We start from the raw sequence: 15,607 nt of genomic DNA on the forward strand, positions 1-15,607 counted from the left end.
CTCAGTATCCAGGCGTTCTGGGTTTGACAATTAGCGAGCCATTGGCAGTATGTTTCGTCAAAGTATCCGCCGGTTTGGCACTACGGCCCTCCGCGCTGCGGAGGCGTCAACAACTTCCTACAATGTCCGGGTGTCCAAAGCCCAAGGCTTCACCAACGGCCTTACGGAAGGTATGCACCCATACTTGTCTATCCACCGGCAAATCAATCGCATAACTAACCCCCTCACCAGCAATTGGCAACACCCCCCTCATCCGTCTGAAGAAGCTCTCCGAAGAAACCGGCTGCAACATCCTCGGCAAAGCCGAGTTCCAGAACCCTGGCGGCAGCGTCAAGGACCGCGCAGCTCTCTTCGTCGTTGAGGATGCGGAGAGGAAGGGCCTCCTGAAGCCCGGCGGTACGGTGGTGGAAGGCACGGCAGGAAACACCGGAATCGGACTCGCCCACGTCTGCCGCTCCAAGGGCTACAAGCTGGTCATCTACATGCCGAACACCCAATCGCAGGGCAAGATCGACTTGTTGCGTCTCCTCGGTGCCGAAGTCTACCCCGTCCCCGCCGTCGCATTCGACAACCCGCAGAACTACAACCACCAGGCTCGTCGGCACGCCGAGTCCCTGGACAACGCCGTCTGGACGAACCAGTTCGACAACACCGCCAACCGCCAGGCGCATATCGAGACGACTGGTCCGGAGATCTGGGCGCAGACGAACGGTCAGATTGACGCTTTCACTTGTGCTACGGGTACCGGTGGTACTTTGGCTGGTATCACGCGCTACTTGAAGACTGTCAGTGATGGAAAGGTTAAGAGTTTCCTTGCCGATCCTCCGGGCAGTGTGCTGCACAGCTATATCCAGAGTGGCGGGAACTTGGTTGAGCGCACCGGTAGCAGTATCACTGAGGGTATTGGCCAGGGCCGTGTCACGGATAACCTGCAGCCGGATATTGGTCTGCTGGACGGATCGCTTAACATCCCTGACGAGAAGTCGATCGAGATGGTCTACCGCTGCCTGGATGAGGAGGGTCTGTACCTCGGTGCTAGCTCCGCGTTGAATGTGGTGGCCGCGCAGGAAGTGGCGAAGAAGCTGGGCAGGGGTAACACGGTCGTTACTATCTTGTGTGATGGTGCCTACCGCTATGCGGACCGCCTGTTCTCCAACACGTGGCTGCAGAGTAAGGGACTGCGTGGCGCGGTTCCGAAGCACTTGGAGCGCTATGTTGTGCTTCCTTAGATGTAAATCAGATATCAACTTGTGAATAGATACGATGTATGCTAGAGCTAGTTCTCAGCCTGGTAGTAATAGTACTACTTCAATGGGACTCATGATATTACTCAAGACCCACTAGTACATAGCAGTATATATCATATATATATACCTCCACGCCCCATCAAGAACTTCTCGACAAGTTACTACCCAACCCCGACACTTATACCATATCATTTTCAAAAGCTAAGTTGCATATGCGGTACTACAGTATTTAATGTATATTTATATCATTGTTGACTTGACGTCATTCTATACATCGTTCTAACTACTACATAACTCGATACCACTAGCTGAGAATATAGTTACTCTCCAGTCTCTACATTCACCAACCCCACCACCATACTAGATAGTAACACTGCTGCAATGAAGATCTATTCTATCTATACACAGTAGTAGTAATATACAATGAGTCGAGTCAAGACCACCCTCCAGATCCTCAATCAAGTCTATCAATACCTCAATCCCACATCTCAATCAACGCAATCAATCACCATCACCCAGGAAAGAAAGAAATAAAAACGCCATAAAATGCACCCATCCCAAACGCCACCCATGAAACAAACCCAAACCCCCATCACCTCCTCTCACATTATACCCCCTCCCTCCCTTCCCCACTCCCCTCATCTTCAATAAATCTAATCATCCTTCTCCGGCATCCTCATATAAGCATCAATAGCCGCACTAAACGCCGCAAAGCCCGCACACCCGGCAGCAGCAGCCTGAGGGCCGGCCTTCGCACCCAAAATACCACCAGTAATGCAACCCGCGGCCACCGAATTCGTAAGATCATTCTTGGCCCTCAGTCCCTCAATACAGCACTCCGTGCCAGAGTACAACGCACCCACGATACCGAAGTTCTTGGCGCTGGACCACGACCGCTGGCCCATGTCTTTGAAGCCGCGACGTACTTGCTCTTTCCAGGGGAGGTCGGCGATCGCTTTGCCTTGAGGGGTGAAGGTGGAGTCGTAGGACATCTATATATATACCAAGACTCGGATATCAGTATTGAGTTTAAGGAGGGTATTTGGGAAGAGGGGGAGGCATACGCTAGCCATAAACAAACCGAAGACACCACCCAGACCGAAACCCATTGTTCCGGCCATGACGGTCTTCATGGGGCAGGATTCCATGGCGGAGTACATCTATTGTTTTGATCGGTGTGTTAGTTTGATTCTTTGGGTGTGAGAGGAAGAGTTTAAAGGGGGATGGGTATGTATGTACCATCTTCACCATGGCTTGTTCTTGCTCGCTCATGCCCTGCATGTTGGGTCCTGCTGCGCCGGGGGCGCCGCCGAGGCCGCCCATCGGCGTGGTCATGCTAGTGGGGTTCATTGTGTATGATGTGTTCTTGTGTGAGGTAGGGTGGTGGAGCTCGAGAGGGATCGAAATGGAGGTTGGAGTGGTTGGAGGAGCTCCGCGACACGGTGGTAGTGGTGTAGGTAGACAGACGGCCGATTATCGCATCCCCGGACTTTTTGCGGAGATGGCGACGGGCGCAAATTTATTTTTACGGGACGCGGGAGGTGCCAGAGTTGCAGTGTCACGTGATATCCCGGGATTTCGCGACACTCTATAGACTCTCGTATAGAGGCGTCAAATGAATAGTCAAGGTTGCTACTGATACAAAGGAAATTACCAGATGTAACGTATTTTACAAGCCAGTGCTGATAACATAAATACATTCTAAAACATGCAAGAAGATAAAGAGTGAAATCAACGCTCATCGTAAAGGGTATTGCAACATTCATAACCCTGCGTTAATCCGTCGGTCTCAGTTTGGTCGCACATATCGTGTCCATATTTACAATAGCATTGGAAGAATAATAATAATCGAAAGGCCGTAATCGAACGGCACATTCAAAGTAATTGGGCAATCAATCACGCTTGTCGTCCTTGTCGATCGGCGAATAGGGTTCCTTTCGCTCGGGGGAGAGACTCCGCTCCCATTCGGCCATCAGATTGGACGCAGTCCGGGTCAACTTCGAGGGCGCCAGTTTGGTAATGGCCGGCCAAGGGATACCGTCGGATACGCTGGGATCGGGAACAATGGACTCGTGCAGGGCGCGCCAGTTGCCAAAACTAGTGCCAGTCAGCGTATCACTGTAAAGGACAAAGACGAGGACAACTGCCTACGAAAAGATATCAAAACACTTGAGTAAAACCTACCTGGTACTTGTACGTGGACTGCTGTTCTGCGTCATCGGGGACTGGTCCTGCTTCGACTCCAATGTGGAGCGGCTTGAGGACGGCGTGTGTGTCTTCTTCGGCGAGTCCCATTCCCAGTTGTCTTCAACATCGGGGATGTGGGAGTCGCCCTGTTCGATCCGCCCGCTTGGGGTACTGGAGGCTCCGCGAGCGCTCCGGGACTTCTGCCCAGCTGTATCAATGCCGAATTCACTCCAGAACGACGCGTCAATGTCCGCCGAGTTGGAGTCTTTACCAGAATATTTCGTCCCCGCGCGTGACGTTCTGCCCCCCTGCATGGATAACCGGTCTCTGCTTCGCGATGTCGAGCTAGATGAATCCCGCTTGCGCACGGGCGGCACTCCGCGGGATTCGGTCGCACTGATGCCTTCTTCTCCCACGGTTGCTTGTCGGATATCCTCCAAGAATGTCCAGAGTCCCTCGCGCAGGTCCGACGCCATTTGCTTGCCGGTGCGCATCAGCGCCTCGCGAGACGGAGGAGGCATGGTGTTTCGCCACTGAGCGATCATGTCGTCGGTGGGCTTGGAAGAGTTGCCCGAACCTGCACTGCGCTCCACAGACGACGGCAGAGTGGCTGACCGGGGAGACCGGCCGATACGACCATTCACAGAGTTGGTCTCCGACTCCGATGCGGCCCTGCCGTCTCCAGAAACCGAGACCGGCGACAGCAAGGACAGGGTCCGAGTGTGAGAGCCTCGGAACACCCGCCGTCCATTAGCCGAGACGGTCGTGCCTTGGGTTGCAGCTGCGCGCAGACTGTGGCGGCGGTCCAGCTCCCGGCTGAGTCGTGCGTGCGCTAGCGAGGGGCTCGCGGAGCCGCTCAGACTGGGGTCTCGACGATGCGAGCGCTCCGGAGTCTGATCGGGCGATCGCAGCGGGATCAAAGGCTCTGCCCGATAGCTGATTTCCGCTCGCTTTTTGGTCCTCTCCGACGAGGCCCACTGCTTTTTCAATGAGTCCAGCTCAGTCTCCGCACGATGGAGCTCCTCCCGCAGCTCTAGCACTCTTCTTTCCTGTGAGGCGATGGCGGTCAACAGCCCGGAGCCATCATCTTGTTCGTCAAAGGCCAAGGGAGCCCCGAGATGGGGGATCGGCGAGGGGTAGGCGGAGGAACGAGTCACAGGCGTCATGGATCCAGGGGAGGCAACACTCGCACTGGGGTCGACGGTGGCGGGCGGTGGGATATTGATGGGGAAGTTCAGGGTCAGTCGTTTGGCGTGTCGAGCAGCACCATTTGGACGTGCTGGCAGAGAGGATCGCTTCGACTGAAGGGTAGTTCGATCATGCTCATCAGTAGGGGGAGGGTTTGGGTGGTGGTGCGTGATGTGGTCGGGCGACGACAGCTGCAGCAATGTCTGGGACGTTTCCGGAGCCATTCCCGCCCTGCCCGTTCCCGGGGAATCCCCCATGACGGACCAGCGTGCTGAGGATGGAGACTGATCAAACGGGGCCTGGGGAGTTGGTTACAGAAGCTGAAGCGACAGAATCATGGCAAAACCCTCGAGAGTCGACCAGAAGGACAGAAACAATCAATCAGGGGCCCGTGAGACAGACGAATCCTCCAGGGGGCGGCAGGAGGAAAGGGAATTGGCTGATAAGAAAAAGAATGTATGGGGCCAATCAGCCGCATAAACAACGTTCGTCGTTGGAGGCAGAAAAGGGAGGAGAGGAAAGAGAAGAAGGTCAGGGAGAAGAGAAAAGAAGAAAGAAACGGGCCGGGAAGCAGCACGGCCAAGAGAGAGAAGGAATGTAATCAAATCAAATCAAATCGAATAAAAATGCAAACTGGGAGAGAGAGAGAAAAAAAGGTCTGGCCGAGGGAGCGAAAGCATGGCTAAGAGCCAACGGGTCTTAGTGAAGGTCACTAAAACCACGAAGCTCGCGGGCGAAGGAGGAAGTGGATGGGCGATGGCGGGTCGCAACGCGCATCCCTTCCGCCTGCAGTCCTGCGTTTCACCGCGTCCTCATTTCTCTCTCGTCTCTTCAGGGGGTGAAGATGCGCTATGGAAATTACACCCGTAGTTAGATGATGATGGGCGATGCAAGAAGTTGTATCCTCGGAATTCCTGGGTATACTGGGTAGGTAGTTAGTATATATGATAATATCTATCTACTACATGATCGTCCATCACACACATTTCCATTTATCTGCCTGCACGATGCGGGGAGACCTGCACGCAAGGGGGAAGGATTGAGCAGCTTTATCAATGAGGATCATCATCCCCCTCCTCATGTGGTTGACAGCCCCAACGTGATGCCAATTTACCTGCAACTTGTCTTTCTTATTCTCTCTAACTTCCCGCTCACGAGGTGGTCCTGCTATTAGTTCCTCCCTCACTCCTCATCTCCCAAATTACTGCTCCTATTTTTAAACTTTCGTATTGTCCGGGCCCGTCTTCTCGGGGGTCTGGATGGTCTGTCTGCTCGGCTGGTACTTCCCGTTATTATTGTGTTCCTATAATGCAGCATATACATAGTAGATTTTAAATAGGATTGTGGTTACCCATACATGCAGGTCGCAGATCGCCTGGTTTCCCCCCAACACCAGCTATAGTTCACATAAAAGTCCATACACGGTCCAAGATTATCCTTCCAACCAAAACGCAACAATGATCACATCAAAAGCAATAAGAAAAAGAGAAGCAGAAAAAGAACTATCTATCAGAACAGAATTTAGTACATATGCTCGCCCGAAATATAATCATCAGAATTGAAATCGCGGAGATTCGGAGCTGAGCCATCGAACCAGTCCCCAACGGGATGTGCCACGCTGCCACACCAGTTCGACCAGCAGCTGGCCTCCAGGTTGGCCACAACCCGAGAAGCCCAATGCATCGAGAATCCGTACCAAGCGAGGGGGAATTATGCAGAGAATGAAAATCAATAGGTGCAGCATACAACAAGCCCATGGACCCAACATGTAAACGCCCCGGGAACCGTTTTTGTACAGAAATAAAAATAGAACGTATCAATCGAAGACAAGAGCCGCAAGGGATCCTGTCAATAACGTCAGGGACACCAGGAGTTTAGATCCCCGGCCAGCGGTTGCGGAGGCCTTCCGACCATCGTTGATACAGCACATCGGACAACTGCTTCGTGTGCTCCATGCCCGGTACTTGCTGGCCCGGGAGATTCGCCAGCTGCGCCGGCTGCAGGTTGGACTCGGCCACTGCCGCACTCTGGCGGCGCCGGTGGCTTTTCAGATGTGGGTTGTTTTGTGCCAGAACCAGTCGCGGCCTCTGTGGGGACTCGGCCGGTGGAGCAGGTGGGACGAGGCTGGCCAACTTGGGGTCGCTAGAGTAACCGCCATTTCAATCAGCTTCCCTTGCCATTCGCTGCAGGAAAAATCGCCACTTACCCTTGCAGTCGCTCCGTCATCGCCCTCACGATATGATACAGACCCTCGGGGTCGATCATTTCCAGATCACTCCACGCCTCGGCCAGCCGTGAAATGGCCTCGCGCTTCTCATCATCTCCCGTCGTGCCCAACACCTCCTGACAGGCAAGTCCCACCGCCTTGCTGTATGCGCGACGGCCCAGCTGTGCTTCCTTGCTGTTGGGCTCGGAGAAGAGCGTCTTGGGACTGGCATTTTCGTCCGTGTAGGAATACTGCGGAGGGTACGAAGCTTCGGCTGGGACCTTATCCGACACCCGACGGAATTGACGGACGGTCGATGGACTGTTCCCAAAGCTCATGTCCACGCCCAGAGGTTGCTTCACGCCGCTGGATCGCCGCTTGGCACGCCGCAAGGATGGACTGCGTTCGGGGGCCGGTGTCCGTCTCACGGCGGTATTCGTTGCATGCTTTGGTGGAAGAGGTGGGCTAGAGATGTGCAAGTCGTCCATCAGCTCGGAGGCTTCGTCAAACACCCAATCCTGGGGTTCAGGCTCGTTCTCAAACTCGTCAGGCTCTTCGCGGATAGCCATTGTTGGGGCTTTCACGGTATCAAAGACCCATCCGTCATCATCATCCAGGTTCCGAATCGTATTGCTGCCGCAAAGTAGTTAGTGGATGTGATGTGTGTTCGCGGGCGGGCCACTTACAGAGACTCTGCATAGTACTTCACCTTGTGTGTCACACCCCGACCAGCATCCCAGTCCTGCCTCCGGTGAATCAGTTCCTGTAAAGCCTCCGTCTTCCCCGCATTGCGGATGAATTTGTGTCTCAGGAGATCCTTGGCGCTCGGTCTTCGGTCGGGGTCCTTGGTCAAACATTGTGCGATAAAGTCTTTGAAGGTGTTGCTATAGTCATCGCCTTGCAAGCGGGGGGCAGGTTCCTTGGGAATCAGGAAAAGCACTTTCATGGGGTGAGTACTGGCGTGTGGCGGCTCGCCGTTGATCATCTCGATCGCCGTAATACCCAGGGACCAGATATCCGCTTTGTAGTCGTATCCAGCCTGCTGGATCACTTCGGGCGCCATCCAGAACGGCGTTCCGACAAAGGTGTTGCGTTGGGATTTGATGTTGATTAATTGTGCGGCCACGCCGAAATCCGCCAGCTTGACCTTTCCGGTATGCGACAGAAGCACATTGGCGGCCTTGATGTCGCGGTGGATCTTGCCTTCGCTGTGCAGGTAATCCAGACCCAGCAGCAGCTGCTGGCAAATAATGGCGACGTGGGCTTCGTTAAAAACGCCGGGTTTCAGCTGGAAGTGGTTAGCGAAGCGCATCCAGAATCGACAGGTCACTCATGGGTTACCAGGTCCAGACAGGATCCACCACCGAGATACTCCATCACAATCCACAGCTTATGACCTCTCAGAAAACTCGCCTTGTATTGCGTCACAAACTGGCTAGCACAGGTGGCGAGGACGGAGATTTCCTGCTGGATTTCTTGGATATCATCTTCACTGGATTCGAGATCGATCTGTAACCGGGGAGATGTATGTCAATAAATTGATACGTTCACCGGGCCAAAAAGCCATGCAGAGTCACACGCACATGTTTAATCGCCACAATCTCTCCGGTAGCCTTTTCAATGGCTTTGTACACCGTCCCAAAACTTCCACCTGCAGGTGCAAACGGTCAGTTCCCAATGCGATTGCCTCCACTGACACATTCCGCAGGACCACTCACTTCCCAGCTCCTCCAGCATCTGATAATGACCTGACATGTCGTCCTCCATGATTATCGTGCAGGAGTAACTCCTCCACACGTATGAGACAGCGACGACGTGAAAAGTGGAGAGGAAAAAAAAGAAAGAGGAAAAAGGTGAGCAGGGACCACACACAACTCAGCACACAAGGGGCAACCCGCACAGCCAGCCAGCTGAATTAATCCTGTGGGAACAAGATATCGAAGCTGAGCCGAACAAATTCGAGTGAACCGACCTTGGAGAGCGGAGGGATGGAGGAGCAATCACCGGAGAGCTGAGGCTATCTACCAAGGACTCCTCCATTCAAGGACCAGCCCGTCGCGCATCCGGTGGTCGGCAGCCGCTCGCTCCCATGGTTCGCGGCAGACACAACAGGCGGTAGCTCATGGCAACCATGGTTCCCGCTGCTTACCCCTTCACCGCCTGCCGCTGACCGCCCGGCTCGGATTATTTTGGGTGCCGACATGTCAGATCACATGCTGCTTGTCTATTTGGATTTGCCCAGGCTGTACGGAGTACTTGGTTTTCAACTTATTAGAAAGTAGTTACTTACTTAGCACTCCTTCAGCCCAGGATTAAGCTTCTGACCTCTGCAGGTGACAAGGATAAGATAGTGTCCTACACTGAGGTGTGCAGCTTTCTTTCTCGCTGGCTCAGCAGCCACTTGATGAATACGGATCAAGTCTCGATCGTGCCTCGCTGTCGTTGGCAACATCATCGACGGGGGGCCTAAGAGTTAAATTGCTTTCCCCGCATAGCCTGTCATCTTTTACTCTCTGATAGCTTACATATAGTTTAGTTACATATAGCATATTACTAGTCTGACTAGGGTCCGTCGGCTGTCTCGGGAATCCGGAAGCCTAGCTATCCATGCTGCCTAAGAACTGTCGGATGCATTGTCTACAACCGGAGAGCTCAGCTTATGCAATATCCTCGTCACGTCTGTTCAACTCGCCAAGGCCTCCAGCATATGGTGCTACTTGGTGCTACCCTACACGGAGTACTCCGTGACGCTATTCGCCATGACCTATGCTTACGAACTGTTCACCCGGGGTTGGCAGTACTCAATAACTGGAGTATTTAGATGCGTAGTAGTTGGGGGTGTATCTTCAAACGATGCTATATCTAATTCACAACCAACAAATTCTACTAAAAGTACAACTGGTTACAAATCAGCTATGCAGAACATGACAGTACCAAAAATTCGGTTTATATAGGTACCTCCCCGCTCCACCCACCCTACAAATGCAGCTTTCGGTCAGTATTTCACGTGACTACGTACATTTAAGTTACTACGTTACTGGCTATTGGGTGTTGATACACATCTTTAAGAGGTCATCTGTAGTCTCGGTAGCCGAAGAGTCCGTGTGACCGAAGCTACCGTGGATCGTCGATGTATACACTCCGTAGTCCTTAGTAGTTCTGTAGGTCTGGAATCTCGGAGGGAGCGATGCTTGGGGGTATAACCTTTTCAGTAGTTGACACTTAACCCCTCTCTTCTCCTCCCGTTTTCACTACTTCACTCAACCAACATTCTATCGTCGTATCGACCAATCCACCATGGGAGTGTTGTTTAACTCCCACACAAACCAGGTACTCCTGCTGGTAACGGTCCTGGCAGCACTCACCTTCGTCACCTCCAGGATCCGTCGTTATTTTATCCGCCGCGACTTCGCACGCCGCCATGGCTGTCAGGAACCGCCCAGTGTCAACAAGGATCCTTTCCTGGCACTTGATCAAGTCTGGGCCTCCGTTCGCTATTTCCGAAAGCACATTTCCCTGGAGAAAAACACCGAGCGTTATCATCTCTACGGGGATACCTACGCTTGGAAACTATTGCTGGGCCACTACAGAGTCTTCACTATGGAGCCGGAGAATGTAAAATCAGTCCTATCGACGAGCTTTAAGGACTGGGGTCTGGGCCACCGTCTCCCACATTTCGAACCGCTTCTGGGTAAAGGTATCTTTGACACAGATGGTGACCATTGGGCCGCGTCCCGTGCCCTCATCCGGCCCAGCTTCACCCGCGACCAGGTTGCGGATCTGGCAATGTTTGAAGAGTTGATCCCTGATCTCTTTGCACAGATTCCTCGTGATGGAGTGACGGTCGTGGATCTGCAGGATCTCTTTTTCCGCTACACCATTGACTCGGCCACCGCATTCCTGTTCGGTCAGTCGGTCGGCAGCCTGCAGATGGTCCAGTCCGAGCTTGGCTTTGCTCAGGCCTTTAACTATGCCCAGGAAGCCATAACATTGCGTTTCGTTCTGGGACCGCTAGGTAGAATTTTTCCTCAGAGGAAGGCAGATAAATGTTATCGTCTATGCCGGGACTTCGCTGAGCGGTTTGTCGACGAGGCAGTCCAAGCAGCACAGTCCAAGGGAGCAGACCAAGAGACAAAACATCAGAGATATATCTTTTCTCATGAACTGGCACGACGCACCTCCGATAAACATCGCATTTTGGACGAGCTCATGAACGTTCTGCTCGCCGGCCGCGACACCACGGCCGGCCTTTTGAGCAACATGTTTTTCGTGTTGGCGAAGCGCCCAGAGATCTGGAACAAACTGCGTCAGGAAGTAGCTACATTGGAGGGCCGATTGCCCTCGTATGAGGAGCTTCGAAATCTCAAGTACCTCCGATGCTGTATGAATGAATGTGAGTCGACTGTGCTATAACTCTGGCCCATATCTCATGCCTCTGACCAATCCATCAGCTTTACGGTTGCATCCAGTCGTACCAATGAACGGGCGCATCGCACTGAGAGATACTGTGCTGCCGAGGGGAGGAGGTAAGGATGGTCGCTCTCCGGTCTTCATCCCCGAAGGGTCTACAATTGAGTACAATGTATATGCGATGCATCGGCGAAAAGATATCTTCGGACCCGATGCAGATGAATTCCGCCCAGAGCGCTGGGAGAACGGACAATTGCAGCCTCGTTGGGAGTATCTTCCCTTCAACGGGGGCCCACGCATCTGTCTCGGTCAGCAATATGCGCTGACTGAAGCCGGATATGTCACTGTCCGCTTGGCCCAAGAATTCAGGACCTTACAGAGCCAGGATCCAGGACCGTGGGAGGAGGCTTTGACCTTGACTCTGTGCTCCCGGAATGGCACTAAGGTGTCTGTTACGCCGGCTTGAATGACATAAAAGTTTGTCTGTTGTAATGGTAATTGCTTAGCTCACAGTCAAGGGCCGTACGCTAATTGCCAGACTATAATTTCGTTATGTTAGCCTCTACTTTTGCTATTATATGAAGCGTCCTATGTATATTGAAGGGCTTGAAGGGAATGTGGCGAAGAAGCTTTCACTAAGTAACAACTTACCTCTGCCGTTCGCTTGCGGATCAGAGGTTTAAAATGAATCTTCTTAAGTTGGACTACAATTAAATTCATAGACAGAACTGCTCTGCAATTATAACTGACCCGGACAGCTCCTTAGCCATAGAGAAGAATTTGGTCATAAAAATGAGCTACAGAAATTCTTAATAGTCAGATGGTGATCCTCTACAGAGGAGGGAGGACAGAACTCGCAGATAATGAAAGCTGTGACTCGATACCGAGTATTATGGACACTATGAATGATACGTCACATCTTACTCAACTAGGTTTTGTTGTTCATGCTTGATTCTTCCTTGGGTCTCCCTTACATTCCCCGTCTTGAAAGTTTCCCAGTTGATGCTCTTCCCTGAGTCATCCAATATGGTACCGGGATCGGTCTCCGAACCCCGATCCATACATAGATCGAGTCTGTATACTGTGAAGAACCACACATGATATGCTTACAGTTCTGGGAAATAGCTTCATTTCTTCCTGCAGAGATATCATAATACCTGACTCTTCCATAAATTCTAGCCAATTGATCATTAGTTGTATTCCCGATCCTTAATGATTCTATGAAAGGAGATCTCCGAGCACACCTGGTGCATCGGTATCCGGCGTGCCGAACCCCGATGATCATGGAAGCAGACCTTCCATCGCTCTCACCCCTCTTCTTCCCTTCTCCTATCCTTCAGTTCGAAAGATGTGTAGTGTCTCCTCGGCAGCGGCTATATAATCAAAACCAAGCCTTGTCCAGGATACGCCAAGAATGGCTCCTCAGTCATACGGACGGGTATGTATCGCCCGCCCACTATCTATATCTTGCTTACGGAGGCGGGCGAACAGGCCTGTCTAAATTGCTCAAAAGCCAAATGCAAATGCGTTGACCGACCAGGGGGTCAGGGGTGCGAGAGATGCTATCGATTGAACAAGTCATGCCTGCGAGGGACCTCGACGAGAGCCATGCAGTCCCAGAAGAACAACACCGTCGCGCGCATTGCTCAGCTAGAAGGGAAGCTGGATGAACTTGTGTCATCCCTCCAGCCGCATCGTGCGCCAAGTAGCTGCAATAGTTCTATCGAAAACTCTCTTTCTGCTCCACCATCTAACTCCACTTCTCCTGCTACTTCTGGAGATGTATACACTGCCCCCGCAGTGCCGACGTCCAATCTGGACAGCTTGGAGTTTTCACCGGAAGAGTCTCTAGACATATTTCGAACTCGCATGCTTCAGTACTTTCCCTTTCTACATCTTCCTAGCGACTCCCAATGGATGCGCCAGGAGCGGCCATTTTTGTTCCTCTGCATTATGGCAGTGACATGTCCGTCAATACCGACCAAGCTCGCCTTAGGGGAGAAGATCAGAAAGATTGCCACGGAAAGAATGTTTCTTTCTAGTGACCCGGGGGCAGTGAACCTTGATCTCCTGCTAGGTCTTTTAACAGTTTTAGCCTGGGGCTACGATCACTTACTACACGATACCGCAATGGGACTGCCGCGTTTTACACAGCTCGCTATAACTGTTGTGTACGAACTGCGTCTCAACAAGCCGCTTCCTGATGACTCTAATGTACTTACTGCCGGGCTCGGTGGCTGCACATCATCGAGAGGGCCGACTCGGACGCTTGAGGAGCAGCGAGCGGTCCTAGCATGTTTTGTCTTGAGCTCCATGTTAGTTTGCAAGCACTCATACTTGATCTATGCCTAACGCAGCCAGCGTATCGACATGTCTTGACAACATCCAACCAATGCAGTGGACGGCACATATGGAAGAATGCCTTGAAGCCCTGGCTCGGAAACGTGAAACGCCGCTTGACGAAGTGTTCGCCCATCAAGTCCGACTGCACCGTATTGCAAGAGAGGCGGAGCATATTCGAATTGCATCAACAGCCGTTCCAGCAGCTTTTCACCTCTCAGCCTTGCAGCGGAAGGTCAATGAAGTCAAGCAAAGTATAACACCTGAACTGCGACAGAATAGTGAGTGCATCAATGATCATACCGTTGCCAGATGAACCATGTCTCATCATGAACAGGCCTGTTCCGTGCCTCGACATATTACACCGAATTGACCATCCACGGCCTGGTCCTCTCTAAAAAGCAAGACACTCCAGACCTACAAAGGCTCGAAGGACTCCACGCATGTCTCGAAACCGCCAGATCAGCCCTCGATAGCTTCTTCCAGATATCGTCCACTGATGATTATATCGGAATTTCATTCCTTTTCTTCAACTACCTAGCGCGGAGCATCCTAGTCATCATGACGCTGTCGACGATGAACGACCCCATCTGGGACACAAACCTGGTGCGATCGACCGTGGATGTTCTGTGGATATCGGACCGCCTGATCAGCGGGGTGCAGGAAGCCAAGGCGTCGAGAGGCGAAGAAGGCGAGTCAGCTAATGGATTCTTGGACAAGTCGACCAAGAAGCTTATGTCACTTCGTGCTTCAGCGTGTGCTGCGCTGATGCAGGAGAAGACGCAGCCGCAGCGTAGTAGCGCTGCTCAAGCGGCCGAGAATGACTTGCAGGTCTTGAGCATGCTTCAGGCTTACGAAATGATGGACGCGGGGTTAATGGCTAGTTTTATGGAGGGGACAGCTATGTTTGATGGATTTTATTAGCCTTCTATCAGCCTCCTGATGATTCTGATATCCAGCGAACAAACTTTTATGCTGTCATTCTCCTGCACATGATAGTGATATATACAACCCTAATCTATCCTCTCACCATCCCAACAACCCTACTAGTCTACTCGTCAAAACTAGTCGAATGCGCAATCTCCCTCATCGCCTCCAAATTCTCCCTCACGCCCTCAATCTTCCCCGAAAACCTCTTCCAACAATCCGACCCCAACACCACCCTCAGAAACCCCTTGTCAGTAATATCAGCAGCCATCCCCGTCCCCATCACCACCTCCAGAATCCTCAGCGCCGCCTTCTCCGGATCCCCCTCCTGATTCCCATCCTTCGACTTAATCAACTTCAGCGCCGCCTCCACCGGCGTCCCCACATAATCCTCAGTAAGTCCCGCGGCAGGCTGCACAAACGCACTGAAGAACTTGGTCCGGAAGTACCCCGGTTCAACCAGCAGGACGCGGATCCCAAAGGGATGGAGTTCTTTCGATAAAGACTCTGTCATACCTACTCCCACCACCACCACCATCACCCAACATCAGCATATACCCCTTCCCCACATAAACGCACAGATATAAAGAGGTAAATAGATGACTGACCTTCCAACGCAAACTTCGACCCCGCATAAACCGCACACCCCGGCGCGCCATCCACACCCGCACTACTACTAATATTGACGACTGTGCCTGCCCTCCTCTGTCTCATGAAGGGCAATACACCTTTCAACACCCGTATCGGTCCATACACATTCGTACTGAATTGGGATTCAATCTCCGATTCGCTCATGTCCTCGATACTTCCTAGGAGGGAGTAACCTGCGTTGTTGACGACTACGTCGATGATGCCGTCGGCGTGCGTGTTGATGGCCGATTCGATCTTGCTGGGAGTGGAGGGATCGTTCACGTCGAGGGAGATCCAGATTCCTCCCAGGGAGGCGATTTGGGGGTTTTGGGCTGATGCGGTGGTGGGGTTGCGCGCTGTGGCGAGGACTTTGTGGCCGGCTTGCAGGGCGGCGATGGCGAGGGAGGCGCCGAGGCCGGAGGAGGAGCCGGTTATTAGCCACGTTTGTTGTTGTTGTTGTTGTTGGGTCATC

General features: G+C 52.5%; 7 protein-coding genes across 7 annotated transcripts; 3 read left to right on the plus strand and 4 right to left on the minus strand.

Annotated features, from left to right (window-relative positions):
- BDQ94DRAFT_149847 (cysteine synthase A) lies at positions 1–1,329 on the plus strand. Its single transcript, XM_026767469.1, has 2 exons — positions 1–170; positions 232–1,329. Exons 1-2 carry the CDS (start codon positions 50–52, stop codon positions 1,227–1,229), a joined length of 1,119 nt encoding a protein of 372 aa, XP_026622809.1. The 5' UTR covers positions 1–49; the 3' UTR covers positions 1,230–1,329.
- A 571-nt stretch (positions 1,330–1,900) lies between these two features.
- On the minus strand, positions 1,901–2,597 carry BDQ94DRAFT_173544 (translocation channel protein TIM22; the record flags this gene model as incomplete). The annotated part of the gene is made up of 3 exons (XM_026772186.1): positions 1,901–2,239; positions 2,312–2,407; positions 2,487–2,597. 3 exons carry the CDS (start codon positions 2,595–2,597, stop codon positions 1,901–1,903), a joined length of 546 nt encoding a protein of 181 aa, XP_026622810.1.
- Positions 2,598–3,139: 542 nt separating this feature from the next.
- On the minus strand, positions 3,140–4,879 carry BDQ94DRAFT_173545 (uncharacterized protein; the record flags this gene model as incomplete). Its single annotated transcript, XM_026772187.1, has 2 exons — positions 3,140–3,344; positions 3,432–4,879. The coding sequence occupies 2 exons, from the start codon at positions 4,877–4,879 to the stop codon at positions 3,140–3,142; spliced, it is 1,653 nt and encodes a 550-aa protein (XP_026622811.1).
- Positions 4,880–6,496: 1,617 nt separating this feature from the next.
- Positions 6,497–8,595, minus strand: BDQ94DRAFT_173546 (STE20 family serine/threonine-protein kinase; the record flags this gene model as incomplete). The annotated part of the gene is made up of 6 exons (XM_026772188.1): positions 6,497–6,764; positions 6,829–7,461; positions 7,515–8,116; positions 8,170–8,337; positions 8,412–8,479; positions 8,547–8,595. 6 exons carry the CDS (start codon positions 8,593–8,595, stop codon positions 6,497–6,499), a joined length of 1,788 nt encoding a protein of 595 aa, XP_026622812.1.
- Positions 8,596–10,049: 1,454 nt separating this feature from the next.
- Positions 10,050–11,943, plus strand: BDQ94DRAFT_149857 (cytochrome P450). Its single transcript, XM_026767470.1, has 2 exons — positions 10,050–11,221; positions 11,280–11,943. Exons 1-2 carry the CDS (start codon positions 10,126–10,128, stop codon positions 11,702–11,704), a joined length of 1,521 nt encoding a protein of 506 aa, XP_026622813.1. The 5' UTR covers positions 10,050–10,125; the 3' UTR covers positions 11,705–11,943.
- A 641-nt stretch (positions 11,944–12,584) lies between these two features.
- BDQ94DRAFT_149859 (fungal specific transcription factor domain-containing protein) lies at positions 12,585–14,721 on the plus strand. Its single transcript, XM_026767471.1, has 4 exons — positions 12,585–12,676; positions 12,730–13,553; positions 13,600–13,859; positions 13,916–14,721. The coding sequence occupies exons 1-4, from the start codon at positions 12,653–12,655 to the stop codon at positions 14,500–14,502; spliced, it is 1,695 nt and encodes a 564-aa protein (XP_026622814.1). The 5' UTR covers positions 12,585–12,652; the 3' UTR covers positions 14,503–14,721.
- Positions 14,630–15,606, minus strand: BDQ94DRAFT_173549 (putative short chain oxidoreductase/dehydrogenase; the record flags this gene model as incomplete). Its single annotated transcript, XM_026772189.1, has 2 exons — positions 14,630–15,021; positions 15,114–15,606. The coding sequence occupies 2 exons, from the start codon at positions 15,604–15,606 to the stop codon at positions 14,630–14,632; spliced, it is 885 nt and encodes a 294-aa protein (XP_026622815.1).
- Between the last annotated feature and the right edge of the window lies 1 nt (position 15,607).

Source organism: Aspergillus welwitschiae (assembly GCF_003344945.1).
Source record: "Aspergillus welwitschiae strain CBS 139.54b unplaced genomic scaffold BDQ94scaffold_34, whole genome shotgun sequence".
NCBI lineage: Eukaryota > Fungi > Ascomycota > Eurotiomycetes > Eurotiales > Aspergillaceae > Aspergillus > Aspergillus welwitschiae.